Below are 22,596 nucleotides of genomic sequence, written 5' to 3'. Positions count from 1 at the left end.
ACTTTTCCTCTAAATTCACCAAAACTTGTAAATTTCACAATTCTTGAATTTATATCACTGCTCAAATTCCCATAACTATAATTCAATTGATTTGTTGTCAATTGTAATGAAATTCCAATTCTCTTGGATTTTTTAGCTTCGACCCGGCCCACGTTAACGTTCGCGATACCAATCGTTACATTATCATACAAAAAAAAACTCATACTACTATCTTGATAATTAATTTGACCAAAGTTATCGTTATCTACGATGATTTCACCTCCCATGTTCATGTTGAACGAAGACGAATTAGTAGAATTCGAAAATCGAAGATTTTGCACGTTGATGTAATCTAGCTCGAAAGATGGAGATTTGAAACGAAAAAATATCATAGAGAAAATTAGCATGATTATGCTTAGTATGACGATAGTAGATAGAAAATACACAAAGCACTTGCCGCTTTTTTGATTCTTGTTGTTGTGAATGTTGTAAATAACTCATCGATTCACTGAGATTCAGATCTTGATCGCTTTTTGGATATGCACTTGGTGGTGCAAGAGGGATGATATGGCTATCTTGGGCCATGAATTTGATTGGGAAAAAAAAGACTAAAGAGGAACTAAAGTTATGAATTGAGTTTAATGTGTTAATGGACATATATAAGGAAGTCTAGAAAGTGGATGATAACTTGTTGCCAATTGGGAAATGTGATTCCAACCTGATATTTTTAGATATAAAATATAGATATATATGTAAAATTTTTTTATTAAATTATCGATAAATAATAAATTTAAATTTGTAATTCCATAAGTATATTTAGTTCTAATAGCAGGCTAAACTTTTAAAATCTGCTTATTTTAAAAAATATTTTCGTTAAAAATGATTGTTGACTAATCAATTTGAAATTCATATTTACAAATATTAAAGCAGTAATTTGTTATGCTAGATCAATGTTTTAAAAGTACTTCGATAAAAAACTATTTTTCTATCTGTCTACTACTCAAAATCATTATATTTTTTTCCAAAAAAACTTGACCAAAATTTAAAAAATTGATATTCATTGAATCTATATTCAGAATTAGTTTTATAACATTTATTTATTGATGATATGAATGTGAATGAAGATATAGAAAGGCAGTTGAAAGGTAGTTAGTGGATGACTTAAGCCAAGTCAATTTGTGCGTCTTATTTATTTTAATTTAAAGTGGGGTTGGTTGTCTTTAAATGTATTAAATTTTGCAACTTCCAATTGGATCAATTTGAAGCCACCATTAATATTTTTCTTTAAAAAAGTAAAATAAAATTGGTAGTGTAAGAGATGGAAATTATAAAGAGAATCGAATCTTATAATATAAAAATTCAAATAGCTAAATAAGTGAATGACAAAAAATTGTTACATAATATAATTAAGTAGACGAATTAAGTAAATTTTAACAAAAAAATAAAATGCAACACTAGAACTTTACGAGGTAGCTACCATGAATATTATTCAATTAGACATATAAAATAAAATAATATTATTCTACTATATTATAAAAGATTGACACCTCGTTGGATCATAAGTACCATCTTTTCAACAACAAAATAACCTTTTGTTGGACCCATATATCAAGAATTCTTTCATATTGAAAATTTCAAAACTTCAAGAAAAAAATATCCATTTGGATTCTTCTTATTTTCTTGGTTGGACCCATTCTTTGTTAATGAATCGAAGTGAGACAATTTCTTTTACTAAAACAAGGACACGTTAATAAGAAAATAGGGTTCAAAAAAAGGACATTATTTTGTGAGTCATTAATATTGAAAGCTCATGACATTAAAGTTTGAATCGTGACTTATCGATTGTTCAATTTTTTCTATGATGCCTCAAGACTTAGACATGATAAAATTATTCTATAAAAACATGATCCTTTAATTCGTTTTAAATTTGGATATGTTACCATTCATCTATTAACTCAACATTGATTTACCTAATTATAAGTAAATCTAAAAATTGATCTAGTTTGAATAAAATTTGTAACTCAAACTAATCTATAGGAAACTTGTCTTAAAATATCTTTATTTTTGTTTAATATTCAATACTCTACAAAGGGGCAGAGCAAGATTGTGATTTGTGGATTTGAATGAATTCAATAGCTTTTTTCTAGATCCTACATTTGTACTAGAAAATTAAGCAATAATTTGTGACCTCCCTAATAAAACTAATTGACATCTCAATTATAAAGAAAGATAGAGAAAATCCAAATTTCTAATACTGGTTCCTCCTCGAACTCTACACCAAGTTTGCTATTGGGACCATGATATTAAATGTTGGAAAGTTAATACGGAGATATAAATAATAACTATATGAAAATATCTATTGATTCTTATAAATCAATAACATAATTTTTATTGTATCACAAGTTCAAAACTAATTGAATTGAGTTGTGGTTCCTTGTAGTATATAAAGGGCAAAAAAAAAAAACAATTTTTAAGGGGTAGTCAAATTCTTGTAAAACTTAAGTGTGTCTCGAATTTCATATATAAAATTTAAAAGATACTTATGCCTTCTTCCAGAAAAGAATATTAAAATAATATATCTTTATGAACTTTTTAGTATTTTATTAGAAAATAATAATAAATGAGTTTTGTTTGGCAAAGAGATTTTTTAGTGGCTATTAGCTACTTTAACCTTGAAACTCTCTTTTATCATGTAACCTTTTTAGTTGTTAGGATAATGGTCATTTGTTCACTAAAAAACAGATTTAATTAGGCTAACAACAATAATATATTAATATAATTTTATGAGTATGTCTGTGACTTCTAATAATATAAGATACGATTTCATATCTTGTTATCTTAAATTATAGATCTATATTTTTGGAATAAATAGCTTATTTTCGATAAATCCTCGTTCTAAAAGATAAATTATTGAAATAAATTATTAGAAAAATATAAATCTACCAAGTTATAGCAAGTTTGGGCTGGAATGAATTTTGATGGGTCTATCTGATTGGGCCTATACAACATAATCCAATCTTCTATTTTATTTTATTTTTTTTGGGAAAAAGAGAAAGTTTGAGATTTAATTTTCATAAATTCACATAATTTCTAATTTGGAGATCTTGATATTTCTATTTTGAGTTTCTTTTAACCCCTTTTAGCTCAATAGTTTGATGAGTCATTTGCACAAATACTCCAATTGAGAAGTATCTTTTATTTTGATGGTTTTTAATTTTTTATTCTTTAAAACACTTTAAGTAATCATAAGTGGTCGAAGATTTTGTTAACACCTAAATAATAATTAAAAAAATATATTTTTATTTGATGTAAATTTATATTTTTCTATCAGAATATAACTAAATTTATGTCACGTAACTTATTTCAACATAACTATGCTAATAGAAGCAAAATTTCAACTTCGTAACGTAATTATATCGTAAAAAATATAACTTTATTCCCGTAGACTTATACCAAAATAAAAATTCTCTAAACTTACTACACTAACATATACCTCAGAACTTAATTCCTATAAGACTTACACCAGACGAGGCTATAAAACTTTGGTTCATAAGTTTTCAACAAATGAGCAGGTAGGGCAAGAATTTTAAAACCATCATATTTATTTGAATTAACATATGGAAAAAACAAAAATCAAAAGTCATTTTTTACAAACTTCATAAAGGGAATATCAAACAATGTTATATTCAATACTACAAAATAGAACCTTTCACTATATAAACAAAACAATCAAAGAAAAAACATATATTTACTATACAACAACCAAATCATGAAAATTACGTATACATAAAAATTAAAGTACTTTGTTAGACTTTCATTTTTTTTTTATTTAACAAATCTATTATCACTGGCAATCAAGATCCTGAATTGCACTAATTGTCAAATTAATAGACATAGTACAACTCAAATCTACAGTTTTTATCCATCTAAATACTCTAAACACTTTCACTTTTCCTCTCATTTTAGCTTCACTAATCACTGGTAAAATCCCAGAAGTACTATTAATTCTTGATGGCAAATTAATATTTGCTATAACATAAACCTTTTGCGTCGAACGACGTCGTGCTTCTCCATCGGGAATAACGAATCGTCCAATAGTTGTACCTTCCTCAGTTTTAATAGTACCTAAGGTACTATCATAATCGTAACGCCAAAAATTCCGATTCCTTAAGAAAACTTGTGCGGAGAAATTAATTATCCCATCACCATCGTTCGTTATTCTGATATTCTCCATCCTGATTTTAGGCGATTTAATTCGAAGGAAGGTGAAGGAAAATAGAAGAATAATTCCAGTAAGAAATATTGTGAGGAGAAAAATATTTCTGAGTTTTTTCTTCCTTCTTTGATTATTTGATTGGAAATTATTTGTAGCAAATTCTGCATCACTTCTAGGCATAATATTTGATGGTGCTAGTGGGTATTTTTGGTCAGTGGCCATTATTTTTGCAATTTGGAGAAAAAAATTATGTGTTTTTTTTTGAATTGAAAGTTATAAAGGAGGTGTGTTTATTTATATAGTATAGTTAATGTTTTGTGATAGAGACATTTTTGTGGAAAATGTTAATAGCCACATGTATAATTTATTTAGTCTTTGTGTCTATGTTATTATTTTTCTATGGCTTAGACGTGTTGATTTGATAAAATTGACTTTTTACGAAGCCTGTTAAACTTCATTATATTGTAATTTTAATGCAAGGTAGAAAAGTTTATTTAAAATTTTAATTTTTCATTTCGTTATTCAGTAATATGTTCAATTTTGATTAGATTTGAATTCGTGCTGTGTAGAATACTTAAAGATGGTTAGATTTTTTAGTTTTTTATCTGATACTAATATTGAATTTCAACTATATTTAAAGTTATATTTTTTATAATTCATTTTTGCGAATAACACTTCTAACGAGATCTTTTTTCATTTTTAGGAATTCAAACCTGCAATAGGTTATTTTGAATCATTCCACTGCCACCAATGTTTATAACGCTTTTAGTTTTCAATTTTCATCACTATTTTATTTTAAAATATTTTTCCTAATTTGACCTTTCGCAAAAGAAAGCCCCTAATTTCCTTTTCATTGCATATATCTTTTCTCCTTTTTTTCTTTTCAAAGATAACTTTCTAAAATTTGTACTAATATTTTTATAACTTTTTAAGGGTATATTTATTATTTTAACAAAAATAACTCATCAAATAATTAATCATATTTATTATTAGTTTTAACATATGTTATTTAAAAACGTAATTGTTTATTTATTATAATATCAATTTTAACACTTAAAATTACTTATCAACACCTATTACTTAACAAAAATTTCAAATCAACTAATTCAAACAGGCTCTAATTAGTTTGGAGCTTTGATTTTTTATCAATTAAATTTCGGTTAATAAACTGAATGAGTGTGACAAGAATTTTTAAAAAACAAAAACAAATGAAAGTGAACTACGAATATTGACCCACAAGGTTTTCTTATTACAACATTATCTCATTCAACTTTTAAAAATTATAGAAATAGCATTCATTTCAACTTCATTGGAGAAAAAAAACTTCAATTGTATGTTAATAATTCATTTCAACATTATCTCATTATTAAAAAACTTTTACCTCATTCAAGTTTTAAAAACTCTAGTTGTTGCCAACTTTGCCCTTACAAGTTCACTAAATGGCACATATCCTCATTTTATGAGTTTCAGTTCTAGCCAATTTAAGTTGTTATGCTCTAAGTTAAGGCTAGATATTAAATAAATTTTGAGAACACATGTTAAATGAAAGGTCATTTTCTCTAAGCACACACAGTTGCCTACCGGTCGCCTAAGAGAGAAATAATTCAACTATGTTATATAAATTGAAACATATATAAAACGGATTATCAGAGTTGATAGCTCCTCGTAACAAAATTTCAACATTTATATTGGATGGTACATAGTAGACTAATGGAAATTCTATAAAGTACAAACTATGCTGCCCATGCTACTTGTGTAAATTTCGTTATGAAAACGAAACATTTGTTGTTAGGTATATAAGGTTGCATATCCTTCTTATTTTTTTAAAAAATGCAATTTACAAAAAATATAATAAAACATAGATTGAAAAAGTCCTCTTAGACCAAAATTATAATTAATTTTGGCCGTCATTTGGGAGCTTTTTATAAAAATAGACTATCCAATTTTTATATTTGGGTTCTAGAATTTGACGAAACACCTCTAGATAGAATTATGAATCAGCTAGTTTTTGTAACACTTCTACGAAGGAAAATGTTTTTCACAGTAATGTTTTTGAGAAAATAAGTTAGAGTCTCATGTTTGATTGATAAGTATAAAATATTTTTAGTGTTTAGTTGGCGAAAAAAAAATTATATATTTGTTACTGGAGAATAGATAATACTTTTTTAAAAAATAATTTTTGACCCAAATATCATCCTGATAACCTACACGAGACTCCACTCCAACACTCAAATTGACACGATCATGATGATCAATTCGAAATATGACCTTGACACGCAACCTGATACCCAACTTTCAAATTGGGATTCGCCCCCGACATTGGACTTGGGCGATCGATTCAGGATCCGAACCAACACCTGAGATTCGATCTCATCTCTAGATCCAAAACTTAAATTCAACACCTGACTAGAAACCCCACCCGACACCTAACTCGAAATCCTTAGTTGGGACTTGACACCGTTCCAACCTGAGCCGAGAGTTAGGTCTCAAATCAAGGTCAAGAGTTGGGTCATGAATTGAAAACTAAGGTCAGATCCTGAATTAGTATCGGGAATTGGTATTCAAGACTTGAGTTAAGGTGACAAGGTGTGAGGTAGGAAAATAATTTTGGAAAATGGTTCCCTTGTGGTTTAGAGGTACATTATTTTCCTTAAATTTGAGAAAAATAAATTAATTTAAAAAATATTTTCCAAAGCATTTAAGCCGAGAATTCATACCAAACACAAGAATAATACAAATTACTTCCTCGTTTCAAAAAGAATGATCTCCTTTCCTTTTTAGTTTGTTTCAAAAAGAATGACCTCTTTCTTTTTTTGGTAACAACTTTCCACGTGACATATTTAAGGCCACTAGATCAAAAGATAATTCTGTACATTTGACCTAACTTTAATTTAGGACCACAAGATTTAAAAGTCTTATTTATACTCTTAAACTCCGTGTCAAGTCAAATCAGATAACTTCTTTTGTGAAAAGGAGAATTTGGGTATCTATCACTACACTAAAACTAAAAACTATTTAAACGCGGTTCTCAATTAGTCTTTTTAGTAACAAACCTCAAATTGGTTTAACATTAATTTGGATGAAAAAGTATACAAATTTGACTTCCAAATGAAACCGTAGGCTTGACTTGTCCTTTTTTTCTGCCCAACTTCCTTCTAAATTCCAGAATTATTTGCACCAAAATGTCAATATAATTAGCTTCAAAACCTCAATTATCTACCTTAACTAGTTTTATTACTTGTTCAAAAGAAACTAATAAGACCTAACTAGAGAGGTGAAGTCAAAGAATTTCACTATAGAGCTTCAAAATATAAAGTATAGAAACAAAATGGAAATGAACATTCGACAATGCATAAGAAATATATTGTCCTTATATATACTAAACGGTGTAATTTTTCGTTACAGAAAATGATTTGCATGAACCCTTTCTGTTCCCTCTCTCAACCATTGTCTTAGGCTCCTAGCTAGTTGGAACTTCCCTCAAAATAATGTCACCCCCACAAGAGGTCCTTTTTTTGGGGGGATAGGGTCGGTGAAAATCGAATAGAGATGACTAATTGTGTGGTTAAAAAAAAAATTGTTGCTAAAAAAAATGGTACCACTAGTTACTACAAAAAAAACCTAGGTTGGCAAATGATTTTAAAGGGATTACTTTTGGGACAACTGCTGAAAATTTCTCAGCAGTATATATCTTGAAGGTGAGCATTTGGACTAGAGGCCCAACAAGATCAACTAAACTTGTAGATCAAGATTGGGCTTCCATGGAATTCTGAAACCCATATACTAACATGAAGAAGCCTGGCTTCTTTATGACAAATGTACTCTTCTACTAAACACTAAGATCAGAGCAATTTAACATGTTGTATAAAGTTATTTGCAGCATCATTTGAGCTGTTAATTCTATTTACTATGAATAATTGTCTTTAACTATCTTTAAGCTCACCTTATATAGTATAAATATTTGACACCTTCTGTAAAAGATGTATGCTTAACCATGTCACTTATACTGTATGATAAAAAATGGAGTAACTGCTAACTTAATAAAACTAACTTGCTACTCACTAATATAACAATTATATCTCAAACGCATACAAGTTGTACATGATAATTTCTATCAATAAAAAATCTGTGAAATTTTGATAGGACGTTGAGAAAAAACTTGAAAGAAATACAACAAAATGGATGAGATTTTTCCTTTGATAGTACCTTTCTCCAGATTAAATAACTGATAAACTTTACTAATAAGAATTGCATATACACTTATTTTCTATCCTCTAATCTAATAAGTAGTATATTAAAATACCCCAAAAAATAATCACAAAGCAAAAGAAGAAGAAAAAGTAGTTACTACATAGACATTTTTTGGAAGGATTCCCTTAGCCCCATTATAAGTTCCACCAACAAAGCTATCAGTCCCCCACTAGTCCTACTTATATTATCTTCTTCTTTCAAAATTGTATCTTGTTATCCCCATTCAAGCAATGAGTGTCTGTCCTTTCATGCTTGCCATTTTCAGTGTTTCTTTATCAAGAAGGTCAACTTCTTATTAGCTGTATTCCAATATTCTCATTCTTCATGTGTATCATGACCATTCAATTGTCATCTTTTTTTTCCTCCCATATTCTAAGTCATCTGACCAAAGCAGAGTCTCCCTTTAGGAGTTCTGAAGTTTGGTATGTGATAACAGATGACTGAATATAAAAAAACCTATACACATCTTATTGGTATGTATTTTCTCTTGAAATAGTCTTCTTCCTATTATGTACAATTTATCTCTGACTTATTCCTTACTAATGTTATGTCTTCAGTAGAATCATCAAATAAGGTACCGAAGATAGATGTGTGTACCGTTGATGCAAGATTAATCGTACTCCAGGCCCTTCTAAAAATGTTCTTTGTGAAACTCGAACTTTGTTGTGCCCTTTTGGTTAAACTCTTTGCAGAGTTGGCTGAGTTCTTTAGCTAATATGGGTGCACCACAGTAGAAAACTCCTGCTCGAAAATACCAAACTTGGAATCAACTAGCCATAAAACAATGACAATTTTCAATGTCGGACAGGTCAAATGATAATCATACCTATTCTTGCATTTGCATGCTTGGTTAAGGTCTTGGAAAATACTTTCCTCCAATTCGGCCTGGCGAAATGTGTCCTCACCTGTTGATAAATAATCAGCGAGAAATTCAATAGCTTAAGCAATGTTAGGCATCAATTAGTTATTTCATGTCTAATAATATCCTAACTTTTGCTAATGGGTAAGGTCTAAAAGGAAAGAACTTACTGCCTTAAGACTGAATTGAGTTTAAAAAATATAACTTCAAGCTGTTAAGTTACTTACACTGGTGCCTGATACAATATCGACCCCATTCTTAGCATGGTTAAGTGCCTGGACCATGGTAATGAGAGCTGAACGTGCATCCCCTTCCTCATAAACACTCGTCAAGTAGTTATGCATCTCGATGACACCCTGAACATCATGGGAATATCATAAATATTGAGATAGAAAGGAAATTACTTGAAATTCTGGGCATTTTGCATTACCCTTTGATCAAGTTCAGCCACTTCATTCATAACACCTTTGAACCAATCAAATGATCCTTGCTCCCGGGTCACCCAATAAAAATATGCATTTGTGGTTTTTAGAGTACTCTTTCTCTTTTTTGGAGAAATCTTGTTGAGAGCTGGTTGTTCACTTGTTGCAGCGCTCATGTCCGAGTTTCCACTGAAATCCGAGACTAAATCCTGATAACAGAAAAATAAACATTTCATCACGCTATCTCGAGAAGACAACAAAAAGCAGAATAAGACAGAAGATGCACTGTGACATGACAAATGAAGAAACTCACTGCTTGCTCCTCCATTGCGACGATGTTTTTGAGCAAGTCTTTCAGAATACTTATAAAGGGAGTTGCTCCAATGCCAAGACCAACAAGCAGTAAGACATCATACTTTCCGTAATCTTGTGCTGGAGCTCCATAAGGTCCATCTATTAATAGCTTTGGCAAACTGAAATTCAGGAGTAACCCTTTGTATTAATAATAATAATACCTCCAAGTTCACTCTATACTTACCCGGAATCTTTTGATTCTTAAATATACACGGAAACTAATCTCCATTTAAGTTTAAGTCCTTGTAGAATTATACCTTGTTTTGGTGTTTTCGTCAGCTCTGAGCAGGCCACTCTTTCCAGCCTCTGGCTGCTCGCAAGCCTCGGAAAACACTCGCTTGAGTTCTTGAGTCCAGTCACCAAGTTGTCGGATATGAATGCTCAAGTAGTCATCCCCAGGAGCTGAAGTAATGGAAAATGGATGCCTGGATATTGAGCATGTAGAATCTCAGCAAAGAAGCATACTTATTACTTAGTCTTATCAAATGTTTAGGATAATATTGGAGATGACTAAGATTTGCATCCCCCTTCCCCTGCCTCCCATTCTGAACAAAGTTCACATATTTTATCACCATACTACACTTCCATCAAAGTGCTAGTTTCACTATTCAAGAGAGAGAACAGGGTAAAACAAACAACTCTGAATTGGTGCAAATGAGAAACTGTGGTGTTCGTGTAATCTAGTAAAATTGGAACTTTTTGTTCTGTAGGGTAATGAAGTTCACTAAAATCTAAATGCTTTGAGTCACTAACCACTCGAATGGAGAAACAGCTGGACACTGGACAAACATATATTGTCCACTCTTGTATCGAAATTGCGGAGGCTTAGACATTTGCAGAGTAAGGACATTTCCAGGATATATTGCTACCTGCAATAAATTGTTTAACTTCAATAAATGAATAAAATGGGAGAAAGATATGTTTGATTCAGCATTTGCAGCAAGGGGAATGTTATTCGTGAAATTTAGCTACAAAGCATTAGTCTACTAACTACGACTTGTAGTATGTTGAATTTAGCTACTAAATGTTTACTAGTATTTTCTATGTATAACTCTGCCTGTGTAAAGTGTGAGCTCACATATCTGGACGATTTCAAGTCTAGATCAAGGAGTAGAGTTGTAGTAAGATGACATTCAGAATAATATTAGTAGGAGTAATGCATGATGAATCCGCATCCCCTAACTAGCTTGGGTTTAAGTTGTAGTTGTTGCTATTATTGTTTTCTATTCTGTTTTTTTTTTTTTTTCATTTTGTGATTGAATTTCACCATGTGAATTAGCTAGGATGTCCAACATTAAAATCAGATCATATAAAGAACACCCTGATTCCAGAACTCTAATGCAAGTGAAACGAAATGCTAATTTCAGAAGCTTACTTTTAGAAGCCGGACACTGTATAAGCCTGATCGGAAGAATCTAAGAGTTCTTTCCCCTGCGTAAAGAAGTACAGGAACTGCTAGATACATCCATGTCTGAGAGCAAATACATGTTAATGGCATGAAAACAATAAAAATTACATCAATATTATTAAAAAGGGAGAGCACAAGAACTCAGAAGATATACCGTTTTGGAGTACCAGTTATGCACAAGGTAGAGGAACGTGCCATGGATGATCAGTACGATGTAGACAATGACGAGAAGGTGGTGCGAGTACCAGAACGCATTGAAACCAGTGAGTCTATCAAAAGGTTTGGGTAACTTAATGAGGCTCCGCCTAAACCATCGCGTTGCAAGAGTGAAAGCAATGGCCATGAGGATTACCATAACTATTCCAGTCACACCCTCCACTCCTTTAACAAGATCTATGTACTGAGGCTGGCTTGGGCCAAAATCATTCACCAAATATTTCTGATAATTCGTACTATTTGCATGTATAAGCTTTGGGAAATCACATACAAGGTGATTACCGGCATGGAGTATGATACCAGTGACAATGGCTGCAGCAACAGTCTGCACACAGTAAGAATATTAGAGCAAATATAAACCCGCCTATTGCAACTTACAAATTATCAGTGGTCTTAGTAAAGGAGAATGAAAAGGGGCAGCCTACCTTGTGAAAGTTTATGTTGTCATCAAAGGGTACAAAACAGCTCAATTTAGTAGACCTGAGGAATGTAATGGTGTTCCTGCATACTGGCAACAATATTAAAGCCATGTTGAACTTGAGAGTCTCAGCAGCACCCTTAGCTGTTAGAAGGCAATAACCCATGACTTGAAATGCACTTTTCTGTTTGTACTGATAGAACTTCCAAAGAAAAAGTCCAATCATTATCAAAATCCACAAGACCAGAACCCAAATTCTCTTCCAATTCTCTTGCAGTGAATAGACAAGTTTTTTGCTCATTCTTCTTATTGGGCTCCTCTTCCTCAACCCTTGCAGATTTTGGCTCAAAGCTTGGCTTGTGTAGCTTAGTGCTTGACTGTAGTTGAGGTAAGTGTCCTTTTGGAGGAGAAGTGTTTCCAGCTGCCATAGCTGCATTATCAACATGATAAAACACAACATGTTACTTATGTCATGGCATCATGCTCAGTAAATCAAGGATAAATGTTACAATATGCTTATTCATCCATAAAAGGGTCTCAATCTAAAAAAAAATTAAGTCATTACAAGTTATTAGTCTTATTTTTCAAATTATTTATTCCACTGATTATGAAAGTTACTTATAGTTACATGACAAGAGGTGTTCGGATCGATTGATCACACCTGGACTACTTCACCACATATTTGCTGTTTTACTGTCCTTACCTTACATAACTATCGAATAAATATGTTGCTCGATTCACCAAAAATATTACTTCATCCCATATCAAATTTTCTAGATATTCTTGGAAGATTCAATACATCTCCATCAACAACTTAAAAAGCTTAACACAATCGAAAAAGTAGTAATCACTTAGTATAATTAATCATTTTTGGTGAATTTTATTTCAACTATTATTTCTTCCTTTTTCAAAAACTTGCGTTGGCGAAAGACATTTTTTGTTCACGTGTTTGAGTGCTCAAAACGCGCATTTGATGCACAAAGGGGAAGGTCCACATGGGATGTCAGGACCGCCAACAAAGGTAATGGTCGCATATTCTCCACCTTCTAATGATGGAGGAACCATAGACTTTGATAAATCAGAAAACTAGTGCTAGTAAGACTTAAAAATGCAAGTATAGTCTAGAGTAAATATCAATTTAGTTGATAAATTATATTCAATCAAATTTGGAAAAAAGGAAATTTATATAATAAATAGAGAAAAAAAGTAGGTGCATTATTAAAACTACTACACCTGCTTAAATTTAAGTTATATTAATTCCAAGTGGCCAATTTGAAGTTTGAACTAATACTTCATTTGACATTTTCAAATTTTTGAAAATGGTAGTAGGCATGTTTAGGTTATAAATCTTTTTAAGAGATGGAAAGTAGCATATATCTTTTTAAGTGATGGTTTTCAATAAATTAAAGTTTTTGCACTATGTCTTACTCCAGGTACATGGCTGAATTTAGAAGCCAAAGTAGTGGGGGTGGGATGGGTGGATAAATAAAATAAAGTATATAAACTAGTGCACACATTCTCATTCCACTATATTCCATGATCAATCTTATTATGCAGAGCATCCCCTAAATTATCATGTTTCTCTTAGTTTGATGAAGAACAAAATTTAAAATAAGAAAGATTCTTAAACTATATAATCTTAAATTAAGTACGTATAAATACCAAAATCTTCACTAATTTTTTTCTTTCAAAATGCTCCTTAGTTATGGTGGTATTAAACATATTAAGTAGGAGGCTAAAATTTTAGAATTATCAAATATCGAATATAAAAAGAGATCTTTTTTTTTAACAAACTAAATAAAAAATAGTAGTAATGCTTATAAATTTTAAAAAAGAGATGATAAAAATTGGTAAAAGTTCATAAATTTCTGACCAAGGATGTGACAGCATTTTTCACTTTCCTAAAATATTGAAACTAATCTCAATCTTAATCTTAACTACATAAGGTAAGCTTAACCAACAAAAATTAGGTAGCGACTTTCTTTGAAGTTTGAACAGATCACCTCCTTATAACTTCAGTAACCTAATTTTTTCATATTTCATTTCACCTTCACCTTTTCTTTTTTTTTCCCTTTTAGCAGATGAGCCAGCAGAAATAGGAAAGAAATGAAAAGAGAAACTGTTGAACGACTACAATTTGGCAATTTATTTAGAAAATTAGAATGACGATGGTATTATAATATGGAAAAATATTTGTTGAACAACACGGTTTCTCAGTGTCACTCCTTTGTCGTCTAACAAACTTGGACTTTAAATAATTTTGCAAGTCTAATGCAATAAATTAGTTGCAACCATTTTGCATAAGTCAATAACCAATCAACTGATAGTAAGTAATTTACTTAATTATAGGAAGAGTTAGTCATGATAAGACGAATTGACGTGCAAGCAAACAAAAATATAATAATTTGTGTTACTTTGCACCTCCCTTAACAAAAGGGGAAGGGTGAGAGGGTCCTACCTCAATGTAGCCAAGTCTTTCAGGATCTAATTCTTCCATGATCAGAGCTGCATACTCCTCTGCTTGTTCTTTTAATCTTGATAATTTGTTTGCAGAGGCACTTAGCATGATGATCTACATTATTCATCACATTAAATATTAAAAGGCAAATATTATCTATTTGTCGTTTACAATATAATAAAGCTAATTTCACTAGTAAATATTGTTGCACTATTGACTTCATCCATCTTTAATTAGAGATCTTGAATTCAAGTCTTACTTATGAAAAAAGTTTCTTAGGACAAAGTATGAAATTAAAAAAAAAATCACACATATCCAGGAGATTAAAACATGTATAGATTGACCTATTTTAGATGTTTTTAAGCTAAAATAACTTTTATAAAAATGTTTAAACACTTGCTTTTAGTCTGTATAACAAAAATAAGCAATATGTCAATGGCTCCAAGAAAGTTTTATCACCTCAAACTATTTCAATTATCCTCCAATAAAGTTTATCACCTCAATCTATGCCAAATGAAATTTAATTAGATAGGAGAATTGACTTGGTATTCACCAAAAAAATAAGAATTAGATTGTCAAATAGTAATATATATTGTTGGAATTTATATCACAAACTAAAAAATAATAAGAAATAAGATTTGGCTTGTCCACCCTTATTTAAATATGGAGTTTTAATCCATCAAATGTCTTTTCAATAATTTTTCAGGAACATAATTGGGCCAAAAGACATTTTATTTTAAAAGGAAAAAGGGAAGAATAAATAATTTTAAAAACAAAATATACTTGAATTAGAAAAAGGTTTGACAACATATAAATGATATATGTTTACTTGACAAAAACGCCCCCACCAACTCCAATGAAAACGATGTTTTAAGTAAGTGAAAAGATAAAACAAAAATGTAGGGATTATTTGCATAAAGAGCTTTATACATTGACGTTCCATTATTTGAACCAGACAAAAAAGTTTCTAGAACATGGTTAGCGTCAGACAGCAAGACTAGAGAGATTATGCAATGAATTTATATTAACAAAATACATTTATAATTATATTTGGAGTCGTTGATTCTTATAATTTTCTTATCTGGCTACCTAATCATCACGCCAAACACATATTATTTTATCTCATCACAAGAAAAAAATAAAAATAAAAATAGGGATTACAAAGCCTAACCACTTCGTAGTAGCGTTTTTAATTAAAAATGCATGTGTTTTGTATATGCATAATTAATTATTTATGCAAGTCAGTACGCTTTTTATAAGGCAAAGTCAGCGGGACATTTTAATGAAACCACAACCTGACAGACTGTTCTCCGAAAAAATTATTTTATAAAGGCTATGTTAATTTAAAAAAATAATCCTGAACTTAAGGTTAATCAAGCAATTTCCTTCTTTCTCATAATTTCTTTAACCGTTAAAAAATTTAACACTGAAATTTAGGCAAGTTCATTTCTCGTAATATGAACACAATATATTATTCTTTTGGAACAAAAAAATAAAAAATAAAAAAACTAATCTATCTAACTTAATACTTATTTTTTAAACAAAAATATCAAGTTATTAATTTTTTATTTTTTAAAAAAATAAAACTTGCTAGTCACAATTAATATGAGGGTGGTTAACTCGATATAGTCTAAATACCTTTATGTTGCCATACATCATTTTCTTAAGGATGGAAGAGTAAATTTTAAAGTTAAATTATCTTTTCCAATTATAGGTACATAATATTTTTTTTAAAATGGATTAAAAAGAAAAGAAATTATTTAAATGAGATATAAGTGATAATAATTTTGAGATTAAATATTAGATTATTTTATTTTACATCTGATAAAAAAATTTATTTCAAAATTATTTATCTAATCATTTATACTATAAGGATAGTATAATTTTTCTCACCATCTACGTACCAAACAACCACAAGTGAGTCACAAATGTTGTATATTCATCGAAATTCACTTATACTCTATTCAGAGGGAGGGAATATAGCAAAAATACTATACTGAATATTTACCTCTTTTACTTCTTCTTCACCAATTCGACCATCTTCATTCTTGTCCACCCTGTACCATACAATGAAAACCACAAGGATTGTTAAGTGCTGTAAAATGTAAGCACTATTGAGCCATTTGCACAAGTAATTACTCTATTAGAGAGATAATGACGTGCCACTTAAATATTCCGATTAGTTTTATTGTCAGTTGTCATGCAGTAGTGGATGAGTGTTCCACATGGAAAGCAAACAGTAAATTTTTCTCTCTCTCTTCACGTCTTGTTTACTAAAACTACTTTTCTCTAATTTTACTTTAAGATAATTAACTCTTATCTGATTACTACTAATTAATTAATTAAGTTAATGGTGCGTACATGTCGAAGAAGATCTGAAGCCGAGAATCGAAACTCTGATCGGTGATTTGCGACCAATACTCATACAATTCCTCTTTGCTAATCTTATCAACCTTCAATCTTCTTCTTCTACTCAAAGCATCAAACAATTCCAATGCAAATTCCTTCGAATCCTTCATACCTTTAACCAAATAATTAATTAAAATTAATGTAATTAATCTATAATTAAACTGTAGTGATCGCCGGCGTGAGTACTGACCGATGCATTGTGCGAAATCGGAACGATAAAGGTAACCGTCTTTAGCTAGCTTAGCGAAATTGTTTTCAACTTCATTCCATCCGTTAGTTTTGTTATTGCTGATGAATTTGAGTCCACGAAGAGCCTTGTGTGCGCTGGAACGAGTCCGGTCGAGCTGAGCACGCTGCCGACGTAATGCTCGAGCCGCTAAAGCCGAGTCTACACCGTTGCCTGTTCCGACGGCAGCGTTTTGGAAAAACGACGCCGGCGAAAAAGCACGAGACGCATGTCCATGGCTCCATGAGAATCTCCTTAGCTCCGCTTTAAGCTCTTGCGAGAAATGCTTCGCTTTCGCGACAGCCTCAGCTTTCAACTCCTGTGAAAACTGACGGAACTTATTAGATGTACTCCGACGCATCGTCGGCGATCGAGTTTCCGAAGTCGACGTCACCGACGCTGGAGTTTCAATCGATGCTCCACCAATACCGACTCCGGAAGCAGGATCAGAACCATCAATGTTGATTACAGTAGCCGGTTCAACGCTCCGTAAAATAATCGTATCATCATCCTGAAGATCAAGTATAACTTCAACAAACTCCTCCGAAGCAAAACCAGAAATATTCCCGGAATCAGTTCCCGGCGATGACTCACCACTTAAATCCTTCCCGGAAGACACCGTATCCGACGTCCACCGGCGTTCATGCCCAGGTAAACCCCTCATCTGTCCCAAATCAAATCACAATAAATAAATATACGTTGAAAACAGAGTTTTCTGCAGAAGCCTGACCAAAAGAAAGAGAGAGAAATAGATTTGGCTTTGTATGAAAGTTTTTCAGAGCTTTCTTAAAAATGGTGAGGAAGTGAGGGTCCTTTTTTAATTTTGTTAGAATAGGTTAAATTTATATATAAATAAAATTTTAAAAAGTACTAGTAACCATGCATTTGTAATTGTGGTGACTCGTATAGAATGAAATAGATGTTCATATCATAGTACCACATAGTAATAGTAATAGTAGCACACGTAAAGAAACCATAAATCGATTTCATCTGTCAACGTTTTTTTAATCGAGTTAAATGATATAATATCAAGTTTATTCGATGGTATTCAAAAAATAACAATATCAAAACAAAAAAAATACATATAATAAAAATCACAAATCAATTTCTTCTACCAACATCTTTCAATTGATCTTATTACATTCGTCTTGACTAGTATAATTTATAAATTATTATACGATAAGAAGTTTACTAGGTAAAAATGAACATCCGTTAGTGTAACGGATCCTCTTCTTCACAGTCAAATTTATGTCATAATATAGAGTGATTATTTGGCTTTTACTACTTTAATAATAGTAGAAACTTTAATGGATGAGTAACAAAAGTGGAAGAAAAAGATGTGTAATATATATAAATTGTTGATTTTATATAAGAAATCATCATATTACAATAATAATAAAAAAGTTACTATAATTTATTAAGGATTATATTAGAGTAGTAAAATACTTTTTCGATTTTGTTAAAAATTATTGTATCTTTAATATCAAACTTGTATACACCTTATTCAGTACAATTTTGATATGTATACACCATTATATTACAATACGTACAATTTCGATATGTATACACTTCTATTATGTATACAACCTTAAATTCTAATCTGAAATGTATACATTTTGTTACAGGTATACACCATTAAATTATAATCTAAAACGTATGCACTTGGATATATATATATATATGTGTGTGTGTTGATATGCATATACATCTAATATGTATTCACACAAAAGATATCTCAAAATAATTTCTTAAAATAAGTTATATACGATATCGATTTTTTATAAATATATATGTCAAATCAATAACAACTCAATAAAATATATTTTTCTATCGATTTTCGGTTTATGGATTTTTTTGTCATTAACAGTTCATTTTTCGATTCATCAATAAAAAATATTCGTTAAATAAATATATGAATTTTCAGTTTTCTAATAATTTAACGCGATATAGTGAAACAAGCAAATCAGTTATAATGATTTGATATGTTGAAACAAGAAAAATAATATTTAATTATATAGATTGTAATGTAATTACTAATATAGTATATAGTTATATTAAATTATTAATATTTAATATTTATGAAGGGTAAAGTAGTAAATTACTTTGTCTTAGTGAATTATCGATTTATCAAAAAATTCAATACGAAAAACCAACATTCAATCGATAATCTAATAAAAAAATTTATAACCATTAAAAACTCATCAATCCAAAAGCCGTAAACCTATAACATTTTTATCGATTTGATTTATCAGTCGACTCAATTTTTAATTCCAATTTCTCTACTCCCCAGACATGCATAACCCAATAGATCAATAGTATAAAACCCAATGGGCCAAACAACTAACCTAAATGACCCAAAATATAATTTTGAGATTGATAATCATACATTGGAAAGAATTTAAGCTAATAATTCAAGAAGAAATGTGTTTATATTGCCTTTTCTTTTTATTTGTATGTATATGAAAAGGATGGGGAAAAAAAAATTTGATTAGGACGAAACAAACTTAGCTTGAACGAGTTGAATTATTGTTCATCAATTGAATGACTTTTGTTCAACTTTTATGTTTAAAACTATCAAATAACGTTGCATAAATAGAAACATAATATAATAGATAGAATTCATGCATTTCGAAAAATAATTTTTTATTTATTGTTCGATAGTCGTGTTGGAGTCAGGATTTATAGTAATGTAAACTTCAAAAAGAAAAATTAGCTAAAAGATAGAAAATAATTGAACTTGTCTTATATAGTTCTATTTTAGAACTGGTAAAATTTCAAACGTTGTACAAATGTTTCAATATTTTGCCAAATTTAATTGGTATAAGAAAATATATTGACGATATAAATGTTAAGACATTGCTATATATAACGTAACCAAATAATGGTTCATATTAACAAGACATTATATACATAATATATATTTAGACAAACAATATTATAATTGTTATTGCTTCTCCCGACATGTATGAATATTGTTATGGCCATTTCGTTTTTAAGTAGTTTTTCCCCCTTTTAATTAAAGGCTAAGATTTAACAACTTGCTAGATGTGAATTTATAAAAACTATAAAGAAAAATAAATGAACATTACTTAATTAGGTAAATTATAACAAAATTCAAACATAACGGTGGAATTTGTGAGCTAGGACATAAAAAAAAATCACCATTAACCTTCTAGAATTGATTAGTTTCTTTGAAGACACTAATAAAATTGAATCAATATAAAAAAAAAAGAATAATTTGTGCACAAGGATGATGTACACCTATTATCAAAATATTATCCGTAAAATTAATTAAACGATGACACGTGAAATAACAAGAATAGGGAGAGTCTCCCTAACATAAAATGAAGACAAAAATACAACATCATGAGGTGTAAAAGTAGAATATGAACTTGAATTTGATATCTCTACTTTATTTTCTTTTCAGTCAAATCTCTTTCACTTTGTGATATTATTAAGGTAAAAGAATCATATTATAAAAATGCGTCAAAGTTTTATGAGGTTGAGTTTCTTCCACAATCGTAACGAAGAAACAAAGTCTTCCATCAATCAACGTGAATCGCGTTGAAATGATCAAAAAAAATTTCATCTTTATTTATATATTTTGAATTCGAGTCTTGATTAATATATAAAAAAAAAATTGTATCAGAATGTTAATTCAAAATATTCCTACAATGCATGATCTAAATATATTTAGACTCAAATATAAATATCGAACAACGGTTGAAAAAAAAAAAGTCCTCCACCAAGTCATTTGAGACACTGACCTCCACCTATGAATACCTTAGGTTGACAAAAAAACTTTGACGATATCTATCGCTAATTCTTGTTTTTAATTGTTCTAGTGGTATTCTAACTTTATACAATGACATTTACTAGTGGTACAAGTCGTAAAATAATCGATATATATAGATATATATACAATCTACAAAGATATAATGTCTCAATTTCAAACAAATTCAGGGATAATAATTTGAATTTTCCCTGTGTTCATATTATTGTATTACGAGGGTGCATAATAAATTGACTGATAACATGATATTTCAATTTTACATGTATAAGATTTTACAATGTAAATAGTTTCAAAAATATGTGAAAATGTTCATTGACCAAGATGAGATTAGAGCCGTCAATATGTGTTAGACCCGTTGGTCGGCCTAGTCTAACCCGGGATATAAAGATTTTTGGAGCTCAATTAAGAAAATGATTTTTTAGCCCGGCCTGAATAAGTCTGCTGATTTATGGGGCTTAAGAAATATTGATAGGATTAGTTCGTAAACCAATAAAAATTAATTCAAAAATATAATATAATATTAAAATTTAAAATTCAAGAAAGTCCAAACTCAAAACAATTAGTTTAATGTTTCTATTTAGATGTTAGAAAAAAATTATAATATAGACTTTGAAATTAGTTAAGTTTATAAACTTGTACATCATCATCCCCACTTTCCCTTGACTAGCTAAAATACAATTCAATCATATAGTGTCATACATTGGCCTACTCTACAAATTAATTAAACCTTACCTTAACCAATAATAATTCATGTGCATGCATGTCTTCATGACTCTGGAATTTTACTATTTTTCATATACTATAAGGTCACAATCTTAGGCCAACTGGCTTATATTATCCTCTTCTTTTTCAATATTCCTTTCCAATTGCCTAAATTGTATAGAAGTTTATGGATTTGTCAATCTTTTTTCTGAATCAGAAATTTTCTCTTTTTAGCTTGCACACTTTAATTTAGTTAAAGGTTTTATTAAATGTATTTTTTTAATGACCTGCCCCTATGTGGTCTATTCTGAAAAATAAAATATCTTGTATGAGATAAGATATTGATGACAATATATTCATCTTCTAAAATTTAATTTTATTGGTGTGCAAATAAAGTTTTAAGTTGGTTGCCAAAAAAAAATGGAGTTGTACATAAAGGGTACTAATGATACATTTATTTGTGTGGCACTTTTTATTTATTTATTTATTTATAAAAATTCATGCAATTTTACTCAATATTCAAACTATATCACATCGTATTACGAGTATTTTTAAACTATGATGGTGAAATGATAGGATGAACGTTGTTTCCGATGTACATGCCGATTTTATTACTACTTATAGCTTTGAAGACATAAATACACATACAAAAAAAAATTAGTTAACTTTGATGATCATAAATATTCGATTGATATAAGTTACACAAAATGATCTCCGAATAAACCATGATGAGGTGATAAGTCATATAAGACTTAATTAGGTTGAAGGAGAAATTATTGGATATGTCATCTTTAATAATATATCTATATATCGATATATCAAAAATATGATTATATATAGAAAAAAAATTGTCAATCTTTAATAGTTTAAGTTGGAAATACCATA

General features: G+C 30.0%; 1 protein-coding gene across 3 annotated transcripts; it reads right to left on the bottom strand.

The window, feature by feature from the left end:
- Positions 1–8,354: 8,354 nt before the first annotated feature.
- On the bottom strand, positions 8,355–18,040 carry LOC107026673 (respiratory burst oxidase homolog protein A). Of its 3 annotated transcripts, XM_015227728.2 has the most exons (14): positions 17,181–18,040; positions 16,943–17,102; positions 16,590–16,638; positions 14,582–14,695; positions 12,131–12,553; positions 11,644–12,030; positions 11,457–11,552; positions 10,835–10,950; positions 10,339–10,506; positions 10,041–10,200; positions 9,736–9,936; positions 9,533–9,661; positions 9,273–9,351; positions 8,355–9,187 (listed from the first exon to the last, which is right to left on the bottom strand). In XM_015227728.2, exons 1-14 carry the CDS (start codon positions 17,878–17,880, stop codon positions 9,078–9,080), a joined length of 2,892 nt encoding a protein of 963 aa, XP_015083214.1. In that variant the 5' UTR covers positions 17,881–18,040; the 3' UTR covers positions 8,355–9,077. The 3 variants fall into 3 exon arrangements, 2 of the variants coding, with proteins under 2 accessions (XP_015083214.1, XP_015083213.1); XM_015227727.2 differs by having other exon boundaries at positions 16,943–18,040; XR_003580109.1 differs by lacking the exons at positions 8,355–9,187; positions 9,273–9,351; positions 9,533–9,661 and having other exon boundaries at positions 9,795–9,936; positions 10,041–10,219.
- Positions 18,041–22,596: the final 4,556 nt, after the last annotated feature.

Source organism: Solanum pennellii, chromosome 8 (genome assembly GCF_001406875.1).
Source record: "Solanum pennellii chromosome 8, SPENNV200".
NCBI lineage: Eukaryota > Viridiplantae > Streptophyta > Magnoliopsida > Solanales > Solanaceae > Solanum > Solanum pennellii.
This window is presented reverse-complemented; position numbering and strand designations above follow the sequence as displayed.

Bases quoted from the DNA above. Each gene is read 5' to 3' on its own strand.
- LOC107026673 (XM_015227727.2), bottom strand. From the start codon at position 17,880: ATGAGGGGTTTACCTGGGCATGAACGCCGGTGGACGTCGGATACGGTG. The intron at 10,951-11,456 runs GTAAGCTTCTGA...AATTTATTGCAG, and splicing joins ACAGTGTCCGGCTTCTAAAA to GTAGCAATATATCCTGGAAA. The intron at 9,188-9,272 runs GTATGATTATCA...ATTTTCGAGCAG, and splicing joins GCATGCAAATGCAAGAATAG to GAGTTTTCTACTGTGGTGCA.